The sequence below is a fragment of the Typopeltis vanoorti genome, chromosome 22, assembly GCF_054136105.1.
Source record: "Typopeltis vanoorti isolate ZY-2024b chromosome 22, IOZ_Tvanoo_1.0, whole genome shotgun sequence".
Lineage (NCBI taxonomy): Eukaryota > Metazoa > Arthropoda > Arachnida > Uropygi > Thelyphonidae > Typopeltis > Typopeltis vanoorti.
In genome coordinates this window covers 89,461,444-89,480,331 of record NC_143570.1, presented here as the reverse complement: position 1 = coordinate 89,480,331, position 18,888 = coordinate 89,461,444, and the positions used below count along the sequence as shown (strand labels likewise).

The window sequence follows — 18,888 nt, the reverse complement described above, 5'->3', positions numbered from 1 at the left end:
GGCGCTAAGTTCACATTATGGGCAAATATCTAAAATAGTGATCGGAGCTCGCTCCACCTCTACCACGAGTTGCCCCAGCTTGCACTACCCTTTGGGATCAGTGCTGCAGTATCCAGGTATTTGCTTACGTTTGGAATCGCCGAACTTTATATATAGTTTTTACTATATTCGGCATGAAACTCTTTGAGTTTCTTATTCGGCTAAGAAACTATATGGGATGTAATATCCCTTAACTTAAACAAGTTATATGTCGCCGAATTGAAGCCTTTGGCTCTTCACATATCTAAATAATGCTGATATTTCGCTGGTGTTATAACCAGCATCTTCAGAGCACAAAAATACTGTTTGTCACAATATGCGAGACTAAAACAACATGGTGTACTTAAACAAAATTGTAGCAGCAACACAGACTAGAGTCCTGGTTTTGGCGCCCTCTATCTGAAAAAAAAATAAAAAGCTATCATATATTACTAGAGTCCTAGAAAAGTGCTAGTTTTTTCTTAATATGACTATCTCCCAGATCTTCAGCAAGTTAATACAGCCATATTTGTTGAGATTTGGAGTGTGTTTTAGGGCTTCTGTCGCCTCTAAGAAAAATCTCTCTGATTTATTTCGGTTTCTGTGTAGTACTTTTGTAGTACTTTTCCTTATCATTTTCAGTTTTTAGAAAATCCACACATACAGGTAGATACTTACACAAACAATCACACCATCATCCTTCTCAACAATATGGCATATTAAAAACGCTAACCCATAGAGCGAGAGCAATCTGTTCCAATGACAAGGCTCTTACTGCTGAACTGACTCACTTACGCCACACCTTCTTGGGCAATGGCTACAATCCACATAAAATAAACAAAATACTAAACACTCCTAAGAAACCCCTCCCACCATCCACCACAGAGAACTACAACAAAACAGTCACCATCCTTTACATTAAAGGTACATCCAAAAAGATCTCAAGAATTCTCAATAAACATAAACTATGCACTACATTCAGACCATGTAGCAAATTAGCCACCCTCATCCACTCACCCAAGGACAGCATTCCTCCTTTATCACATCCAGGAGTCTACCAAGTACCCTGCTCATGCAATCAAGCCTACTACGGTCAAACAGGAAGAACTGTGAACATCCGTATCAGCGAACATAAAAGATACATCTGGAATTATCATTATGGGAAGTCGGGCCTAGCAGACCATGCTCTGGATACCCCTGCACACAGGATCAACTGGAAAAACACAAAAGTACTACACAGAAACCCGTATAAATCAGAGAGATTGTTCTTAGAGGTGAGAAGCCCTAAAACGCACTCCAAATCTCAACAAATATGGCTGTATTAACTTGCTGAAGATCTGGGAGACAGTCATATTAAGAAAAAAACTAGCACTTTTCTAGGACTCTAGTAATATATGATAGCTTTTTTTTTTTTTCTTTCAGATAGAGGGCGCCAAAATCAGGACTCTAGTCTTTGTGTTGCTGCTACAATTTTGTTTAAGTACACCATGTTGTTTTAGTCTCGTGTATTGTGACAAACAGTGTTTTTGTGCTCTGAAGATGCTGGTTATAACACCAGCGAAATATCAGCATTAAGTTAATAAATTAGTTATTTACTTAGTTTCTGTGTTCTATTATACTGTTAAAATAATAAACAACATGTTTGACGAATACATAAGTCTGTCCACACGTTTGTAATTGCAATATTTGCTACATGGCATATGAACTTCAGTCTGCAATCTACTAACACTCCAAGATCCCTAGCCTTATCATTTCTTCTAGCATAATCCCACCAATATAATACAACATTCGATATCTAATCATGGCAAAGTGCATGACTTTGTATTTACTGACATCCATCTTCTCATGCCCACAATTCCAGCCCTCAAATTACTCTTCAAGTACTACATATCAGCATCATTCCTGATTACCCTACCTATCTTCACATCATCAGAAAATAGCTGTATGTTAATAAGAAAGATTCCAGTAATTGGACAACATTTTTATTAAGATAAATAACAATAAAAAACAAACCCGACAAGTTTCGTTAGTCATTTGACTTACATCTTCAGGGGTCAAAGGTAACTAAAAGTTTAAACACAAGAAATGAGAAATTACTCAAAATAGTTCAATCTATGCAGTTGTGGCCATCTAACTGTTCATTATTTTTTTATTATTTGTTTTTTATTGTTATTTATATTAATGAACATGTGGTCCAATTACCGGAATCTTTCTTATGAACTGCTGAACCACAGAAACCTATGCCTATAGCTGTATGTTGCCTATCAAATCCTTCCCAATATCCTTAATGTAAAATTGAATAACAGTATACCAAGGACGTTATCATTATGATAAACAATTAGTTGCTGTAAATCTTATAGACTCACATCCTCCATATACCACTATTTGATATCTGTCGAAAGCTAATATAAAATTTATGAAATAGGGTGGTCTGAAAAGTTCTTGGCCTCAACCATAGATGGCAACGCTATTGGCAAGATTTTTTTATTTATTTTTTCTGAGTTGGTACATCTGTCATAAGCATCCATGTGAAATTGCAAGTCATTCTATCAAGTAGTTTGTTTTATACAACTCTCTGAAGCAAAAGTGTTGTCTGTATCCTTGAAATGGATAAAATTGAGTATCATGCGGTTATAAAATTCTTTGTAAAAGAAGGTGGCCGAACCAGCCTTGAAGATGATCCATGTGAAGGGCGTCCAAAAAGTGGAACAACATCAGAAATCATTGAGTGCACGATGTGGTATTGGATGACCGACAAGTCATAATGCGTGAAATTGATGGGACTATGTAGAATTGCAAATGAAAAAGTTTTGCGCAAGATGGGTGCTGCACTTGCTCATAGCAGATCAAAAACGCACTCGCATGAAAATCTCTGAATAGTGCTTGGAGTGTTTTAATTAAGACTAAAACTGATTTTGTGCATCAATTAATTACTATGGATGAGACTTGGATTCACCATTACACACCAGAATCCAAACAGCAGTCAAAACAGTGGACAGAAGCTGGTTGTTCAGTGCCAAAGAAGACAGAGTCAGTTACGTCAGCATGAAAGGTCATGGCATCGGTGTTTTGGGATGCTAAAGGCATTTTGGTTATTAATTATCTTGAAAAGGGTAAAACAATTACCGAGGAATATTATTCTGATCTTTTAACCAGACTAAATGGAAAAATTCATGAGAAAAGACCCAGTTTGCAGAAGAAAAAAATCATCTTTTATCAGGACAATGCACCTGTCCACAAATGTGTTTTGGCAATGGGAAAATTAAGGGATTTGCACAATGAATTGTTCGAATAGCCATCCTATTCCCCAGATTTGGCTCCCTCTAACTTCTGTTTCTTCCCAAAACTTCAAACTCTTCCTCGCTGGTCAACATTTTTCTTCGAATCAAGGGATGATTGCAGCTGTAGAGAGAATACTTTGCAGATCTTACTGAGAACCACTACAGGGGCGGGATAATCGTGCTGGAGCATTGCTGGAATAAATGTATTAGTCTTAAGGGAGATTATGTTGAAAAATAAAAATAATTTTGAAATTATAAACTCATTATTTCATTGTTATCCCAAGAACTTTTAAGACCACTCTCATAATTTTGAATTCTGTATCGTATCCTATCAAAAGCCTTAGCAAAATCCAAAAGTATCATGTGTATCCATTCTCCTTGTCTAGGTCACTGGTAACATTATTATAAAATGTTGCTAAGTAAATCAATGCTGTACATTACAAAGTAGAGATTCACTGTCAACCCATTTCTGAATGTGAGCCCTAACGTTGGTCTTTGTACCACTCCTGTGCAATGAGATTACCATAAATTCTTTCCATTCCTGTGGAATCTTCCCTGTTCTGAGACTCAAATTATATAGCTTTCTCAAAGGAATAGCCAGCTCAGCTGAACACTCTTTTAGTACCTTTTCTCATATCCCATCAGTCCCTATTGCTAAACTGTTATTCAGTTTGTGCAACAGCTCTATTACTTCCTCTTCGTACACATGAATTTCTTCATTCAGTAAAGAGGTTCCATTGAACTCAATGTTGCATACTTAAAATCTTGTATAGAACAAAATTTTTCCGTACCAATTTTACTTGGAAATAACAAATTATGCAAAATACTTGTAATTAAATTAACGTTTACCTGAATTTTTTTGCTGTATTGAATCTGGTAAAATATTAGAATAAATTGTTAAAATATTTAAGGACCACTGAAATTGTACAAACAAAGAAATAGCTCAGACAGGATTAGACATGTAGACTTGAGGCTAGCAAAAATCGTAAAGGTCAACGGGCTATGGGTTTTCCTGCCAGAACTCAGCGACAGTGGAGTGGCAGAGGAAACCCCTCCAAGAACATCTGGGCAGTTTAATCTGAGGCCGTTCCAAGATCAGGAGAGTAGGATAAAAGGGAGAAATCGAAGGGCCAAAGCGCTCTATTCCTGGCTCTTGCTTCCGGTCTCATCTCGAAGAGGTTCTTGTGTTCAGCCATTCCAAGGATGGGAGATTCACGTCCCGTCAGCAGAAGTCCGATGATGATAGGAGATTCGTATCAGCAGTGACGGTCTATTCCAGAAGTCCCACCGTGAGGTTTCTAGACCATCTCCGAGTATGCTTTATCATCGTTGCCAAAAACTAGTGCCTGAATGTGGTTTTCACCGGAAGGAAGAGGAAAGTGGTTGATATCTAGGAAAAGTAGATATCTAGAAGAGGAAAAGTAGATATCTAGGGTGTACTGAACTAACTAAGAAGGTTGCAAGTAAGAATTTTCCAGAACTTTCTTAGATTGTGAATATTAAGGCTAAGAATGCCAATCTCATAGTTAGTGTAAAGAACATTTGTGAAGTTGGAAGGCCGTACTTCTAATTAACGGTGAACTAATTGTTTACAGAATTCAGAGAAATATGCTAATGTTATGTGATGAAGGGGAAATTGATTGTAAAGTTTAGTTATGCTTAATTCTGTTTTAGACTGAATTAAGTTGCGTTAGAATGCCTATCCATGTGTCTGATTGTTATGAGCATGTATATTGTTTTATATCAAAAGGCTTAAGTAAGAAATGCTAATCTAATCAAGCGGAGAATCAGATACATATTTTACAACTTCCAACTATTAATTCTTCTTAGGAGCAAACTGGTTGGAAAGGCCAAGAACTTCCTGTATTCATCCCCAATACTTAAGGATACTTTGGAATACATGAAGTTTAAGGAAACCTTGATTTCCCAGTTCTCCAGAGTAAGAAGAGCCCCAACCTTTGGATATTGCAGAGGTGTGCTCAGGATAAGAAAGAAAGTGCAACAGATTTTTACAGTAAACTACTTACCATTGCAAACAGTCTAAGCGTCTCCAAGGAGGATAAGCCTCACCTTGACTGGGCGGTATTCCACCAGTTTAGATTAGGAGTCAAGGAAGAACTGAAGGAGACTGCTTACAAAAAGAAATTCCACTATCTATGTGTCTGATTGTTATAAGCATGTATATTGTTTTATATCAAAAGGCTTAAGCGAGAAATGCTAATCTAATTGAGCAGAGAACCAGAGACATGTTTTACTTTGTTTCCATTGTTATTTAGCTGAGTTAATCAAAGATAGTTAATTTGATATGTGTAGATTCAATCTTTGTAATTATCTTGATTTAGAATGAATAAACAGTTTTGTTTGTTTGAAATAGCTTCCTGATTCTGACTTGCCAATGCACTGTCTCATAAAACATAGAACCTGTGTGTGCTGAAGATAGAATAGCCACGACTGACTGATTTTAGTTTTAAATGTTACTTGAATTAGAACTAAACCTTAGAGATATTTCCATGTTGAGCTGGATGTTTCTCTTGCATGTATGGGAAAGACATACAATTCCTCTACATGATCTTTAATGGTGCAGTCGAAAAAAAAACAAATTTCTAAAGATCAGTGCAAGAGAAAGTCAGCAAGATAGATAAGGGAATTGCTTCCAGCCCGAAGCACTTCCCGAGTCTAGACTAAGTACACATGATAGCATACTAACGACCTTGAGAGGGGAGAAAGTAAATGTAGCCAGAGAGGATTAAGAAAGATTGAACTAGCTCAAGCAACGACTAGGAACTCGGTAATACGACTGATCAGGAAAATAATATAAAGGCGCAGTTGGAAGTTTGATGATAATTAAATAAATAACAATTATAAGCAAGTAAATAAATAAATAAAATTAAAATAATAAATAACAAAATATTACAATGCACCAGGCTGATTACGTTTAATAAAATGGGCACTCATTAGTTGAACAACCTCTTCTGCATGTCACCCTCACACTATCTGCATTTAGAAGAGTTATTCTTTCATATTCATTCTTTATTTTACTTGCAGCATTCTTTGTTTTTTGCTTACAAAGACAGCTTCTTTTCATACTCATACCTAGCTTTCCATACATCTGTTATGACTATCCTAGCCTGCTGCTTTTAATTTTTATAATGGGCATCATCCTTATGCACATGGTATTCCTTCCACATCATCCATTTCTTACAAATCTCTTGCTTAATACAATTACACATTCATTTGACTTCTACCCTATTTATTCTTCAAACTCTCAGGACACATTCTTAAATTGCACCATTTAAGTATTTTTAAATGCTTCCCATGCACTGTTGATATTCTTCCCATCTAGCAACTTATACCATTCAATTGAACTCAGTATACTCCTGTCAGTCAAAATTTTCTGCTTTGCATTTTAACCTGTAACCTTTTCTGAACGAAACATTCATAAACTTAGTCACTTCTCAAGTGAGTACTTGCATGATCACTGTCAACAACCGGAGGCTTGTTGACAGTGATCATGCACGTCTAATTACGTCTTTAACTGAAACACCCTGACATTATAATCAAATCTAATACTATTTGACCTCAAGATCCTTCTGTCACTTGCTGCTTGAGAAAGTTGTCTGGAAACAGCTCAATAAATTCAGTTCCACTCTTCTCATGAGATTTTACCACTATCCAGTCAATATTTCGATAATTAGTCTCCCATTATGATTACTCTTTTTACATCTATTGTAAATAGATGTAAAAAAAGTAATCATTTCTTCATCATTATTAACCGATGCACCAGGTCTATAACAAAACCCCACTATGTAATTGATCTTGTTAGATTTCCTCTCACACCAGATGGCTTCAAATTCACTGCCACATGAAATACTGTTAGTAGTAATACAGTCATAGGTCCCAACACAAACAGGATATTCATGTCATCTGATATCAGCATCACACCCCTCCTTTGCTATCTTGTCTATCCTTCCTAAAAATACTGTATCCTTTACATTTAATACCAGTTAGTATGTCTGATTCTGATAGCCAGGTCTCACTAATGCCTACAATCTGAGTTCCCAACATATTGACCAAGGCAACAAACTCTACCCCTTTATTCTTTATTTCTGATACAACTACCATTCGTGTATAGGCATAATAATCTATCCACATGTTCTTTTGTATAGTCTTATTGCAGTCTGCATGACACAATTGAACAACTTGCAGATCTCTATTCTTATCTAGTGCCTTATGCATGCACCCATCTTTGCACACGTTCGATGGGCTGAACTAGACAAACACAATGTTGAAATTGTTTTCTCCATGTAATGATTTCAATGATAATGCCCATTCCTGTCGTTATCACAATTATGTAACGTTGTTGCTCTTACACTTACATTCTCACCATTCCTTGCATTATAATTTAGTTTCCCTGAGTCTCTGTGTTAGATCTCATACCAAACACGTTCAGGTGTAGGCTGTCCTAAGTGTACAAATCTAATCTTCCCTCAGATTTCTTCACACATCCAAAAATTTACATTTGTTCCTTCTACATAACCTATATATAGTAACATTTGCCATCACAGCTCTTCTTATTTCATTTTTATCAATCGAGGTAATATACTTATGATTATCACTTTCTCACTCTTATAACATCTTTTTTACGAATAACGTTACTTATTCTTACCTTTTTTTTTTTTTTTTTTTTGTGCTACTTAATTTTCTTTTCCTCTGTATCTTCGCTCAAAAGCTTCTCGACTTTTTGTAATTTCTGATTCATCTCTCTTATAATTTGCTTTTATTTCACTATTTTGGCAGTTAATGCATTTTCAATAACTTCCTTAGTGGATTTGATTTTAATTAACCGAAATATTAATTATCCTTTATCAGAACAAGTTAAAATTGAATGAAATTTGCTGAATCATTTTTGCATCTTTGTCTCGATAATTTTGATTTGTCTGAATTCTGTTATTAAATCTTATAATAGAGAACCTTGTCAACTTCCAAATGATGATGGCATTCTTGGTAACCCTGTAGGCAGTTTACAAGAATATTGTATGAAAGAACGTTGGCAGCCACCTTTCTATGAAACATGCAGTGAACAGGGACTACCCCATGAGAGAACATTTGAAATGAATTGCTATGTGAATGATATGAAAGAAATAGGTAAGAAATTAATTGCAGTAAATTTTTCACAATTTTTGTGAGATTATTCAAGTGGAGACTTAGCTGAAAAAGATATTTCATACAACCTGTTGTTAATAATGTAGTTGACTACTGTGACATTCTTTGCTTTCATGAAACATGAGGCATTTAATTAAAATAGGCATGATTTACATAAAGCCCTATTAAGAATACAGCTAACTGATGATAATGCATGGTTAACCAAAATGCTAATAAAAAAAGAGTTTAAAAATATAATTGAAGCAATTTAGATGGGAGATCACTTTCTGAAACCGCTGCTCCACTTATTGGAGGTCTGATATGGCTTGAAAATTTTCATGTTTGGACACTGGAGCAGGGTTTTCAGACTATGTAAAAAATATAAATAAATAATACAAAAATGTATAAAATTCATAAAAATAGAAAAAAAAAATCCTTAAAAAATTATACAGCCAAAGTACAAAATGTACTATAGGTTTACAAATAATCTTTTGTAGGTGGAGCAACATATAAAAATAATAAAAAAAATTTATGAGAAGCATTTTCTTACGAGTTACCTGTATTTTAACAGTATTGTAATTATAACAGTTGTGCCTGTCACATGTCATTTTTAGTATATAAACATCACCATAGTTTATTCAAGTATGAATAAGGAAATATGCATATAACAACTCATGGAGATAGTTCTTTAAATGAAGGCGAGTCATTGCGCTATTATGTGCCAACTGATAAATGTTGATTTTTCGTGAGACCTCATGAACAATTTGAGGTAGAGGAACTAAAATTTTTGTAACTTCAACTGTGAAGTTTTCAGTTTCTCTTAATAATGTGATTTGTTGTAACATTAGCTGGCTAAGCTGTTGCTTTTTCTCCTTCCTTCTTGCACTGTACTTGTATCACTGTTTGCATTGTAGGCTTTGAATATATCATCTTAATGAAATTTGTCATCTTAATTTGATATTTAGTATTCTTTTTGTCAAAGATTAAATAATTTCTGAATGTTAACCCTATGATTGCCAGTTTTAAACTATTGAAGCTGACAATTCAATTATTGGAGGCCTGAAGTGGCCCGAAAGGATTTCCAGATTATATAAGCCTTAGTCCACTGCCATGAATATGATTCACATTAAATATTTCTTCGAAGATGCTTATATTCTTGAATTAGTTTTTCTTCTTTTTTTTCTCTCGTTTTTTTTTTATTTGTGACTCAAGACTTGTCTCATTGTGTATCATTCATCTGCGGTTGCTGCTGGTACTCCAATTCTGAAAATCATGGTGACTTCTACAATCCAACTACCTTACTTTAATTTCCACGACTCTCTAATTGGCTCCTTTTCTCCACTGACTAGGTTGGAATAGAAGCTGAGGGTATTTGCTGTAAGCATTGATCTAAAGCAAATTGTTCATCTCCCAACCAGAATTCTTGTCAAATCCTCTCACCCAACACTCTGGATCTTTTCTTGACTAATTCTCTTTTCAGGTATGCAGTTCAGATGACTACTTCTCTTGGTAATTCTGACCATAGTCTAATCCAAGTAGTTTCATCTCTAGTGAGAACCCCCCCCCCCTCCTCAGCTGTTTCCAACCTCGTGTTCTTTAGCACTACAATATGAAGTGTAATCTTGGAGACTCGTACTCTTCCTCATTTCCAGGTCCGACTACTATTTCTGTTCTCCAGATCCAGACTATATGATTTTGAAATGATCATGTTCAAATGAAAGCTTTCATTTCCAATTTTGAACAAAGTGGGGAATTTGGGAACACATTCCCAGTCTTCTCTCTAGTGATTCATTTTTTAATGGTGGAGACTATTTTCTTTTCAGATTTTCTGACTAATGCAGGCATTCCTCAGGGTTCTGTTATTTCATCCACCTTCTTCATTATTATCATCATCATACACTCCATGGGGTAAAGGACTCACTGATGGAGGCTATATATCACTCACCAGCTGTCATAACTGATCTTAAATTCATTCACACTAAATGCACTCACCAGGCAAACTCTTCCACTCACTCTTCTTCTCGCCTTCCATATAACATAACAAAATCCATCAGCTATCCTGTAACATCCATTCAGAAGTTGTAGGTCTCTGTTATGTCATCCATCTTTCTCCTGTTCACCATTGCCTGCAGTCCACATACTCTCAATCTATCCTCATAATTTACATTCCATAATCCTACCATCTTTGTAACTCTTCTCTTTACACCCTTTCCACAGTTTCATTCCCTCAGAACCCAGGAGATTCAAATCTGAGCACCGTAATCAATATAATTTTCTTAAAAACAATTTAGTTTTCTTATCCCCACCTCCCCATATTCTCTAAGATCACCTGACTTAACAGGGACTCATGATTGCTTATTTTCCAAGACTGTCATTTTTGCTTTTTGAATCCACTATGAATTTCAGATTTTTTTTTTTTTTTGTATTGTGAATATGTGTATGTATGTATGTATGTGTGTATATATATATATATATATATCATATGATTTCCTGTCTGAATCAATTACTGTTTTTTTGAGGTTCTCTGAAATTTGCCACCGGGTCTCTAACAGTTGGTTCTTGTTTTCAAATCTTCACTTTTTTCCCCATCAATAATATTCATATATTGGATGGAGATTTCTTTTCAGTTTGATTCTCATTTTTATTCCTCTCAAAACTTGTAACTTGAATCAGTCTGAATAAATCAATCGCTATCAGTATGACTTCTTATTTCTTCTGTGTTCTCTAAATGTGAATTTATGTACATCTTTATGTTGGAATATGGTGTTAGTAATGACTAGTCCATGAACATAAATCTTGCAGGTGTTTACTGTTATTTGCTTTGCTGGGGTTCGTTGATATTTCCAAACATTTCTGTTTATCTGTTTCATTTTGTTCTATGCAATTTAGGTCTCCAACAAGACCCAACTTCTTTTCCACCCATTATTTCTGACTATTTTGTCAGAAAAACAAAGAAACAAGCATAAGCTTTATTATTATTGTACAGGCACCGCAATGGAGTCCGAAGACTCATTGCGGGAGACCCAAACTATCACATGATCTGTCATACCTCTCCTTGAACTCATTAACAGACAAAACACTCACAACTGACTCTAGCAAACCATTCCACTCATTCACAACTCTCCAAGCAAAAAAAATCTATTTCTTACACCTCTACTAACTACACATTTATTCAACTTCCAGAGATCCTCTCCACTGCTTCTTCATCCCCAAGGGACCAGACTTGAGCTCGGTAATCCAGATGTAGGTGTATCGAGGCATTATAAAGAGGAATAACAACTTTTTATCTCTACTTGTTAGCGTGTTCTTCAGTAGCCAAGTAAACTTATGGGCTACCTTAGCAGTATGTCCTCTAAACTTTAACTTTCTGTCTACCACCACCCCTGAATCTCTAACTTCCTCTATTTTGTGCAGTATAGTGCCATCAATGTGATACACAGCTCTTAATCTGTTTATCCCAAAATGCATAACTTTACATTTCTCTACATTAAACTGCACCCATAATCTTTTGTCCACACTGACATCCTATTTAAATTGTTTGCAAGCTTTCCACATCACCTTAAATAACTATTACTCTACCTAATTTTGCATCATCAGCAAACAACTGAATATTTCCTTTCAAGTTATTTCCTATATCATTTATGTACAAATTAAACAGCAGTGGTCCCAGCACTGAACCATGTGGCACATCACTAGTCACCTGTTTTTGCTTCAACTTTGCCCCTCAATAGACCACTTCTTGATATCTGTTCAGCAGTTACACTCTTATCCATTTAACGAGTGTCATATCCATCCCCATTTCTATTTGCGTATCAGAATTCCATGTGGTATTCTGTCAAATGGCTTTGCAAAATCCAACAGAATCACCATATAGCCATTTCCTTTATCCAACTCTGCTGAAGGCATGACTGATCTTTGCCAAAGCCATGTTGTTCCTCATACAGTATCATATTTTTATCCACCCATTCTTGAATTCTCTTTTTGACCAATTTTTCCAGTACTTTTACCACCACATCTGAGATATTGATTGGTCTATAATTTGCTACTGCAGTCTTAGAATCTCCTTTATGCAAGGGAATTATTTTGCCCTTTTTCCACTCCCTTGGAACTCTACCAGAACTGAGACTTAAATTAAAGAGCCTAGTCAGAGACATTGCCAGTTCCTTTGTACATTCTTGCCAAACTGGAGCTGATATCTCATCTAATCCCATAGCTGTATTTACATTGAGATTCTGCAATATTCTAAGAACCTCCTATTCATCCACCTCTGTTCCCACATTAGTATCTTTCACGTATGTTAAAGCAGTAATCTCACTAGGATGATATACCCTTTCAAAGTGGTCACTCAGTAACTCAACTATTTTGTCTGCTTCTGTTACCTCGGGACCATCATCACTCATTAAGGTTAATCATCCATAGTCATTCTTCCTCTTGCTTGCCACATAACGAAATAACTCTTTCGGATTTCCTTTGGCCTGCTCAGCTAGATTCTTCATATAATCTGATTTTGACTTCCTTGCCATGCTGGTCATGCCTTTCTTGCCTGAGCCCTGTACTGTTCATGAGTTTGCTCTCTCTATACCCTCCACAGCATTTTCTTCTTCTGCAGCTCGTGCTTAATGATATTACTCATCCATCTAACTCCTACTTAAATAACCCTCCTTACCTTAGGTATACAATTTTTCCTCATGGGCTCACTTTAGTGAGTACACATGGCAAACCCGAGGGACCTGATTCTGGACCATGCCTTACTTCATGTAATATACATCTGTTATATTATCTGTAGACTGGTCCCTTCTTTCTTCTCTTCTTGCTCCTTACCCCCAATGCTATTAGAGTATTCGAGGGCTAGGGGTGAATCTTTCCTATCTTGCTATGTCATTTCGCCTATTGCAGCCACCAAAGGGGGCAAGCTAGCCCCAATAGGTGCTGGTCCCAAGCCCAAATAAATGGCATGCAGTAAAAAGCAAACAGTGTCTCTAAGAGACGAAAGTGGAAAAATAGTTCTAAAAGAAGGGAATAAAGCACAGATTTGGATAAAATATGTAACAGAACTTTTCAATGATACTAGACAGAAGCCTATAAATATAAAAGATAACATTCAAGGACCAGCAATCATGAAATGTGAAATAGAGAATGCTATAAGATCAAGTAAAACAGGAAAAGTCAGTGGACCAGATGGTGTGCAAACAGAATTTTTAAAATTAATAGAATCAGATAACATCAAACTTCTTGAAAAACTATTTAATAAAATTTATTTAAATTAAGGAGATATTAAATCCCACGTTGTTTCAAAACCGAATAAGAAACTCAAAGATCGGAATCAAAGAGTTTCATGCCGAATATAGTAAACTATAAAAGTATTGGCGATTACTAGCGTAAGCCAAAGCATGTAGTCTAACACTAGGGCAACTCGTTGCAAAGGTGGGGAAAGTTCTGATCGCTATTCTTAGTATTTCCTATAATGTAAAACCCATCTCCTAGGAGATGTATGATGTTATACATCATGGTGGAAGGTCACTACCCAGACTGGTTTCGACCTTTATTGAGATCTCATCAGTGAGTAGGTAGACCAAATGATGAGACCTCAATAAAGGTCGAAACTGGTCTGGGTAGTGACCTTTCACCATAATGTATAACATCATACATCTAGGAGATGGGTTTTACATTATGGGAAATACTAAGAATAGCGATCAGAACTTTCCCCACCTTTGCAACGAGTTGCCCTAGTGTTGGACTACGTGCTTTGGCTTACGCTAGTATTCGCCGATACTTTTATAGTTTACTATATTCGGCATGAAACTCTTTGATTCCAATCTTTGAGTTTCTTATTCAGTTTTGAAAAACAATGTGGGATTTAATATCCCCTTAATTTAAATAATGTTACATCGCCAAAGTGAAGCCTATTGGCTCTTTATATTTAAGCTATTTAATAAAATATATGAAAGTGATGAATTTCCATCAGATTGGCTCAAATCTACATTTATTCACTATCCCAAAGAAACCCAAAGCGAATTCCTGTGGTGACTTCTGACTTATTAGTCTAATGAGCCAAACATTAAAAATATTTTTGAAAGTAATTCAGAATTGTATTTATAGAAAAAGTGAAGAAACTCTAAGTGAAACACAATTCGGCTTTTGGAATGGTTTTGGTACTAGAGAGGCCCTTTTCTATATACACATTGATACAAAAATGCATAGATAAACAGAAATCTGTCTTTATGTGTTTCATAGATTTTGAAAAAGCATTCGACAAAGTCAGACACACTAACTTAATAGAAACCCTTCAACAAATAGGGCTAGACGAACAAGACATGGCTAATAATGATATAATCACGTAATCACAAGAAAGATATTTATTTAACCAAATATTTCGGTCTGGAAATAGCAGACCATCGTCAGTGGTAATACAAGAACAGTTTAAAAATACAAGCTAGAATACTAACAATAGATCGTTAAAATTATAACACGCCGCGTGATGTTAAATCACTAAGTATGAAACAGAATATTTTGAAGTACAAACATGATTGAATTTGCTATTAAAAAAAAAAAAAATTAATTAATGAGTAATCTTGATTAGACTTTCCCAGATTTTTGATATAGATATACACTCATTACGATTCAGGTTGGGGCGATGGAGCAAGGCCTCCACGCTTTCCTTGAACAAACGTTCGAACCTATAACGGGATCTATGTAAGAGGCGAGTCTTGGACCAAAGGATGCTGTGGTTAGTTTCAATCCCGTGTTGAGCCAATCCAGACTTTTCAGGTTTTTTGTGAAGAATGGATGATTGATGTTCTTGGATTCTTTTTTCAAGAGAACGTCCAGTTTGTCCAAAATAAAAGAGATCACAGTTGCATGGAATTTGATAAACTCCAGGAAGAGATAAAGTTGAGCGTTTGTCTTTAGGAGAAGGAAAATGAGAAGACAATTTGTTAATAGGTGAATACGTAGTTGTTAAATCATATTTCTTTAAAATTCTTGCGATAGGTTCTGAAATACCGGATATATAAGGAATAGGCACTCGACGTGTTGAAACTTTGTTGTTTTGTAGAGGATTATAAGAATTGAGAAGACGTTGAGTACTTTTTTCAGAAAAGCCATTGAGGTGTGTACAGGATATGATAGTACTACATGAAAAATTTACACCATTACTAACTTCCTATCTACAATTTTCCTCCAAATCATTCTATTACTTGTCAGGACTCCAATATCATCATTATCAGATCTTATATTTCTATCGTCTAAGGCACATCGTACCGTATCAATCTACCTATATCTTGGTCTTCCTCTGGGTCGTTTTCCTGCCAACCTGACAGAGAACACTTGCTTTGCTAATCTTTCCTTGCCCACTCTGTTTAAATGACCATACCACCTGAGATTAGCTCTGCTAACGCATTCCTGGATGCTGACAATGTCAAGTTCTTTCCTAATATCCTCATTTTTAATATGATATTGCCATTGATGCCATCTGGTCACACCTCTAATCTTTCTCAGGATACTCATATCTTCAGTCTTTAGTCTTTGGTTAAGTGCTTTACTTCTGACCCAGCTCTCAGATCCATAAGTTAAAACTGGTTTGAACACTGTCTTCTATACAGCTAATTTAGTGTCCTGATGTCGTGACGACTCTTTTCTGTCGTGTTCTAAATCTATCTAGTTTCAAGTCACTTTTATGAATAATATAACTAATTACGAAATGATCACCGATCCAAAAGTAGGGAAATTTATATTTATACTGCGCCACCCTATTCTTAGATTAGTCTATATAAATAGTAGGATCAATTCTTAATTAGTTTAGCAGTCATCTCAATAGGCCAAATCATTTACTATCATTTTCACTTGGGGTTCCCGCAAGATTCGAACATTTATGAACGGTGCAATAAAAAGGAATTCAGGCAAACACAATATTTAGATCAACAAAATAAAACATTTAATATATGATATGGTTAACAAATACAAGAACTCTATTTTAAAATGGAACTATACAATTAACTTAATACAACTTCTTAGGTCACTCATGCTAAATCAATGTTTTAACTTCCATTTACAATTCACAGTCTCAAAAACACAAATCTTCTTATCTCAAGTTAATATAACAACTTCACATTTAATCAGTCTTCACAAATCTATCAGCTCAATGTTTATATTCACAGCAGGCAATAAACTACGTAAGCAATATTCCAAGCAAATATATTCCGGACCTTGAGCATCGGAGATATATTACAGTTAATGCTAGAATAGAAAAACTTATACAACTACTCTTACCGGACAAAATCTTCAATACCTCAAATTATTGAGAGAGCACTTAGGAATTAACTTAATTAACATTAGCGGAACACACATAATAAAAATCTCCACAGTTTTAACTGTACTACTGTTAGTCGCACTTCACTATTCCAAACAACAGTGATTAAGTACTGATATCTTTTCTTGTTCACTTTTCTCCAAGTAATCAATATAACCTTTTCCTAGGGCAACATAGAATTTAATCGTAATCCAGATTAACTGGAACTAATCAGAATTTTCGCATTGACTGTCCAGTTTCATTTTTTATCTGATTTCGGCATCAACCTTTCTTCATAATAACAGCTGATCTCGCACAAAATATTAAACTTTATGATTCACTTCTTATTGGTTCACTTCCGAACACTATTTTCATAAATTTCTGCCCTGTGGATTTTATAATCTTCTTTTACTTCTTTACTTGTACGCTACTTTCCTACTGGTTCCGCAAAACTCTCTCCTCCCTCGCTTAATAATAATTCTTCTCTCCCTTTCTCTTATCTATGACCTTCCTTCTCTTTCTGCTTTTTTCTATGACCTTCACTCCCACCTTACGTTCGAACGCCACGCTCTACTCCACTCGTGGTTGTTTACGCGTGCGTCTCCATGACAACAGACTAAACGTAAACATTTCGCCAATGTAATGTATGCTCTATTACTGCTACATGAGTGATTACATAACATTAAATATTTCACAAATAAAAACAACAGAATATTTAAGCTACTTCTTCAACTTTTTGATTACGTATACAGTTAAATATAAAATAACACTTTACGTTACATCATATATATTTGGTTATACAAAATTCTACACATATTATTATTTCATAACTAATAATAGATCAGGTTTTGAATAAATATTCAATTAGTAATTCTCAATTAGGGAATAATAAATAATTTTATATAAGCCATGATTAATATTTAATAAGCAATTTTAAATGTGAATGGAAAAAAAATAAATTACATAACATAGCTTCATTCACAATTTAACACTGACTAATTTCTCTCTTATTCCATATGAATTCATTCAATTGACTTCCTACCATACCTGCTTTGTTGATTCTGTTGTCTATTTCCATATTTAATTTACCATCTTCGTTAAAAATTGTGCCTAAGTAGCTGAAATGTTTTACTTGTTCCACAGGTTCTCCATTCACAACGCAGTTGACATTTTCAACGATTCTGCCTATTTTCATTGTCTTTGGCTTTTTATTGCTGACCTTCATACCATATCTATTACAACAGTTATTCAATTTAGTCAGGGAATCTTGCAAACTTGTAGTGGATTTATTTAGAAGTATAATATCGTCCCCATAAAGCAAAGAGCCGACATTAACATCTCCAATTCTGCTGTCATGTTTAATACCAATTTCTTTCATAATGTGATCCATATAGATAATGAATAACAGAGGGGATAATGTACATCCTTGTCTCACACCAGATTTAACATTAAACCATCTTCCTGTGCATCCGTCAATTCTAACTGCCGACTTACAACTCAAATACAGACTAAGTATTGCTTGATATAATGCCCCATTGACACCATACAACTGTAGTGTATTGAATAGCTTTTCTCTTGCACCTTGTCATATGCCTTTTCCAGATCGACAAAACTTAAATACAGATCTTTGTTATATTCCCATGCTTTCTCGACTATTTGTCGTAAAGTGAAGATCTGATCCTGACAGCCTTAATTTGGCCTGAATCCAGCTTGTTCTTCACCAAGCTTTTCTTCCACAATTTTTCTCAACTGTTTCTCAAGTATACTTGCATAGATCTTACCAGGAATACTCAGTAGGGAAATACCTCTGTAATTCTCACATTCAGTTTTATTTCCCTTTTTATATATGGGCACTATTAGAGTCCTACTCCAATCATCGGGAATTCGTACCTGTGTCCAGCTTTGAAGTATGGGGGTATAAAAGTCTTGCAGTGCAGCCACTGCAAGACTTTTATACCCACCATACCAGCATTTCTGGTCGAATATCATCTACTCCTGCTGCCTTTCCACATTTCAAGCCTTTAATGGCTTATTCTACTTCAAGTATGGATATGTATCCCTGACTGTATGCCTGTTGAGTGCTTTTAACACTGTGCTATCACTGATTGTTTCATTTAGCAATTTTTCGAAGTAATTTATCCCTACTTCAAGGATATCTTT

The 18,888-nt window shown here is 35.4% G+C and overlaps 1 protein-coding gene across 4 annotated transcripts in view; it reads left to right on the top strand.

Annotated features, from left to right (window-relative positions):
- LOC150094556 (protein Loquacious-like) overlaps nt 1–18,888 on the top strand; it is a 200,949-nt gene that overhangs the window by 104,270 nt on the left and 77,791 nt on the right. For all 4 annotated transcript variants that reach the window (XM_090411865.1, XM_090411864.1, XM_090411863.1 and 1 more), the window contains exon 4: nt 8,266–8,444. In XM_090411865.1, the coding sequence (XP_090267991.1) occupies nt 8,266–8,444 (179 nt within the window). The remainder of the gene's footprint in view (nt 1–8,265; nt 8,445–18,888) is intronic.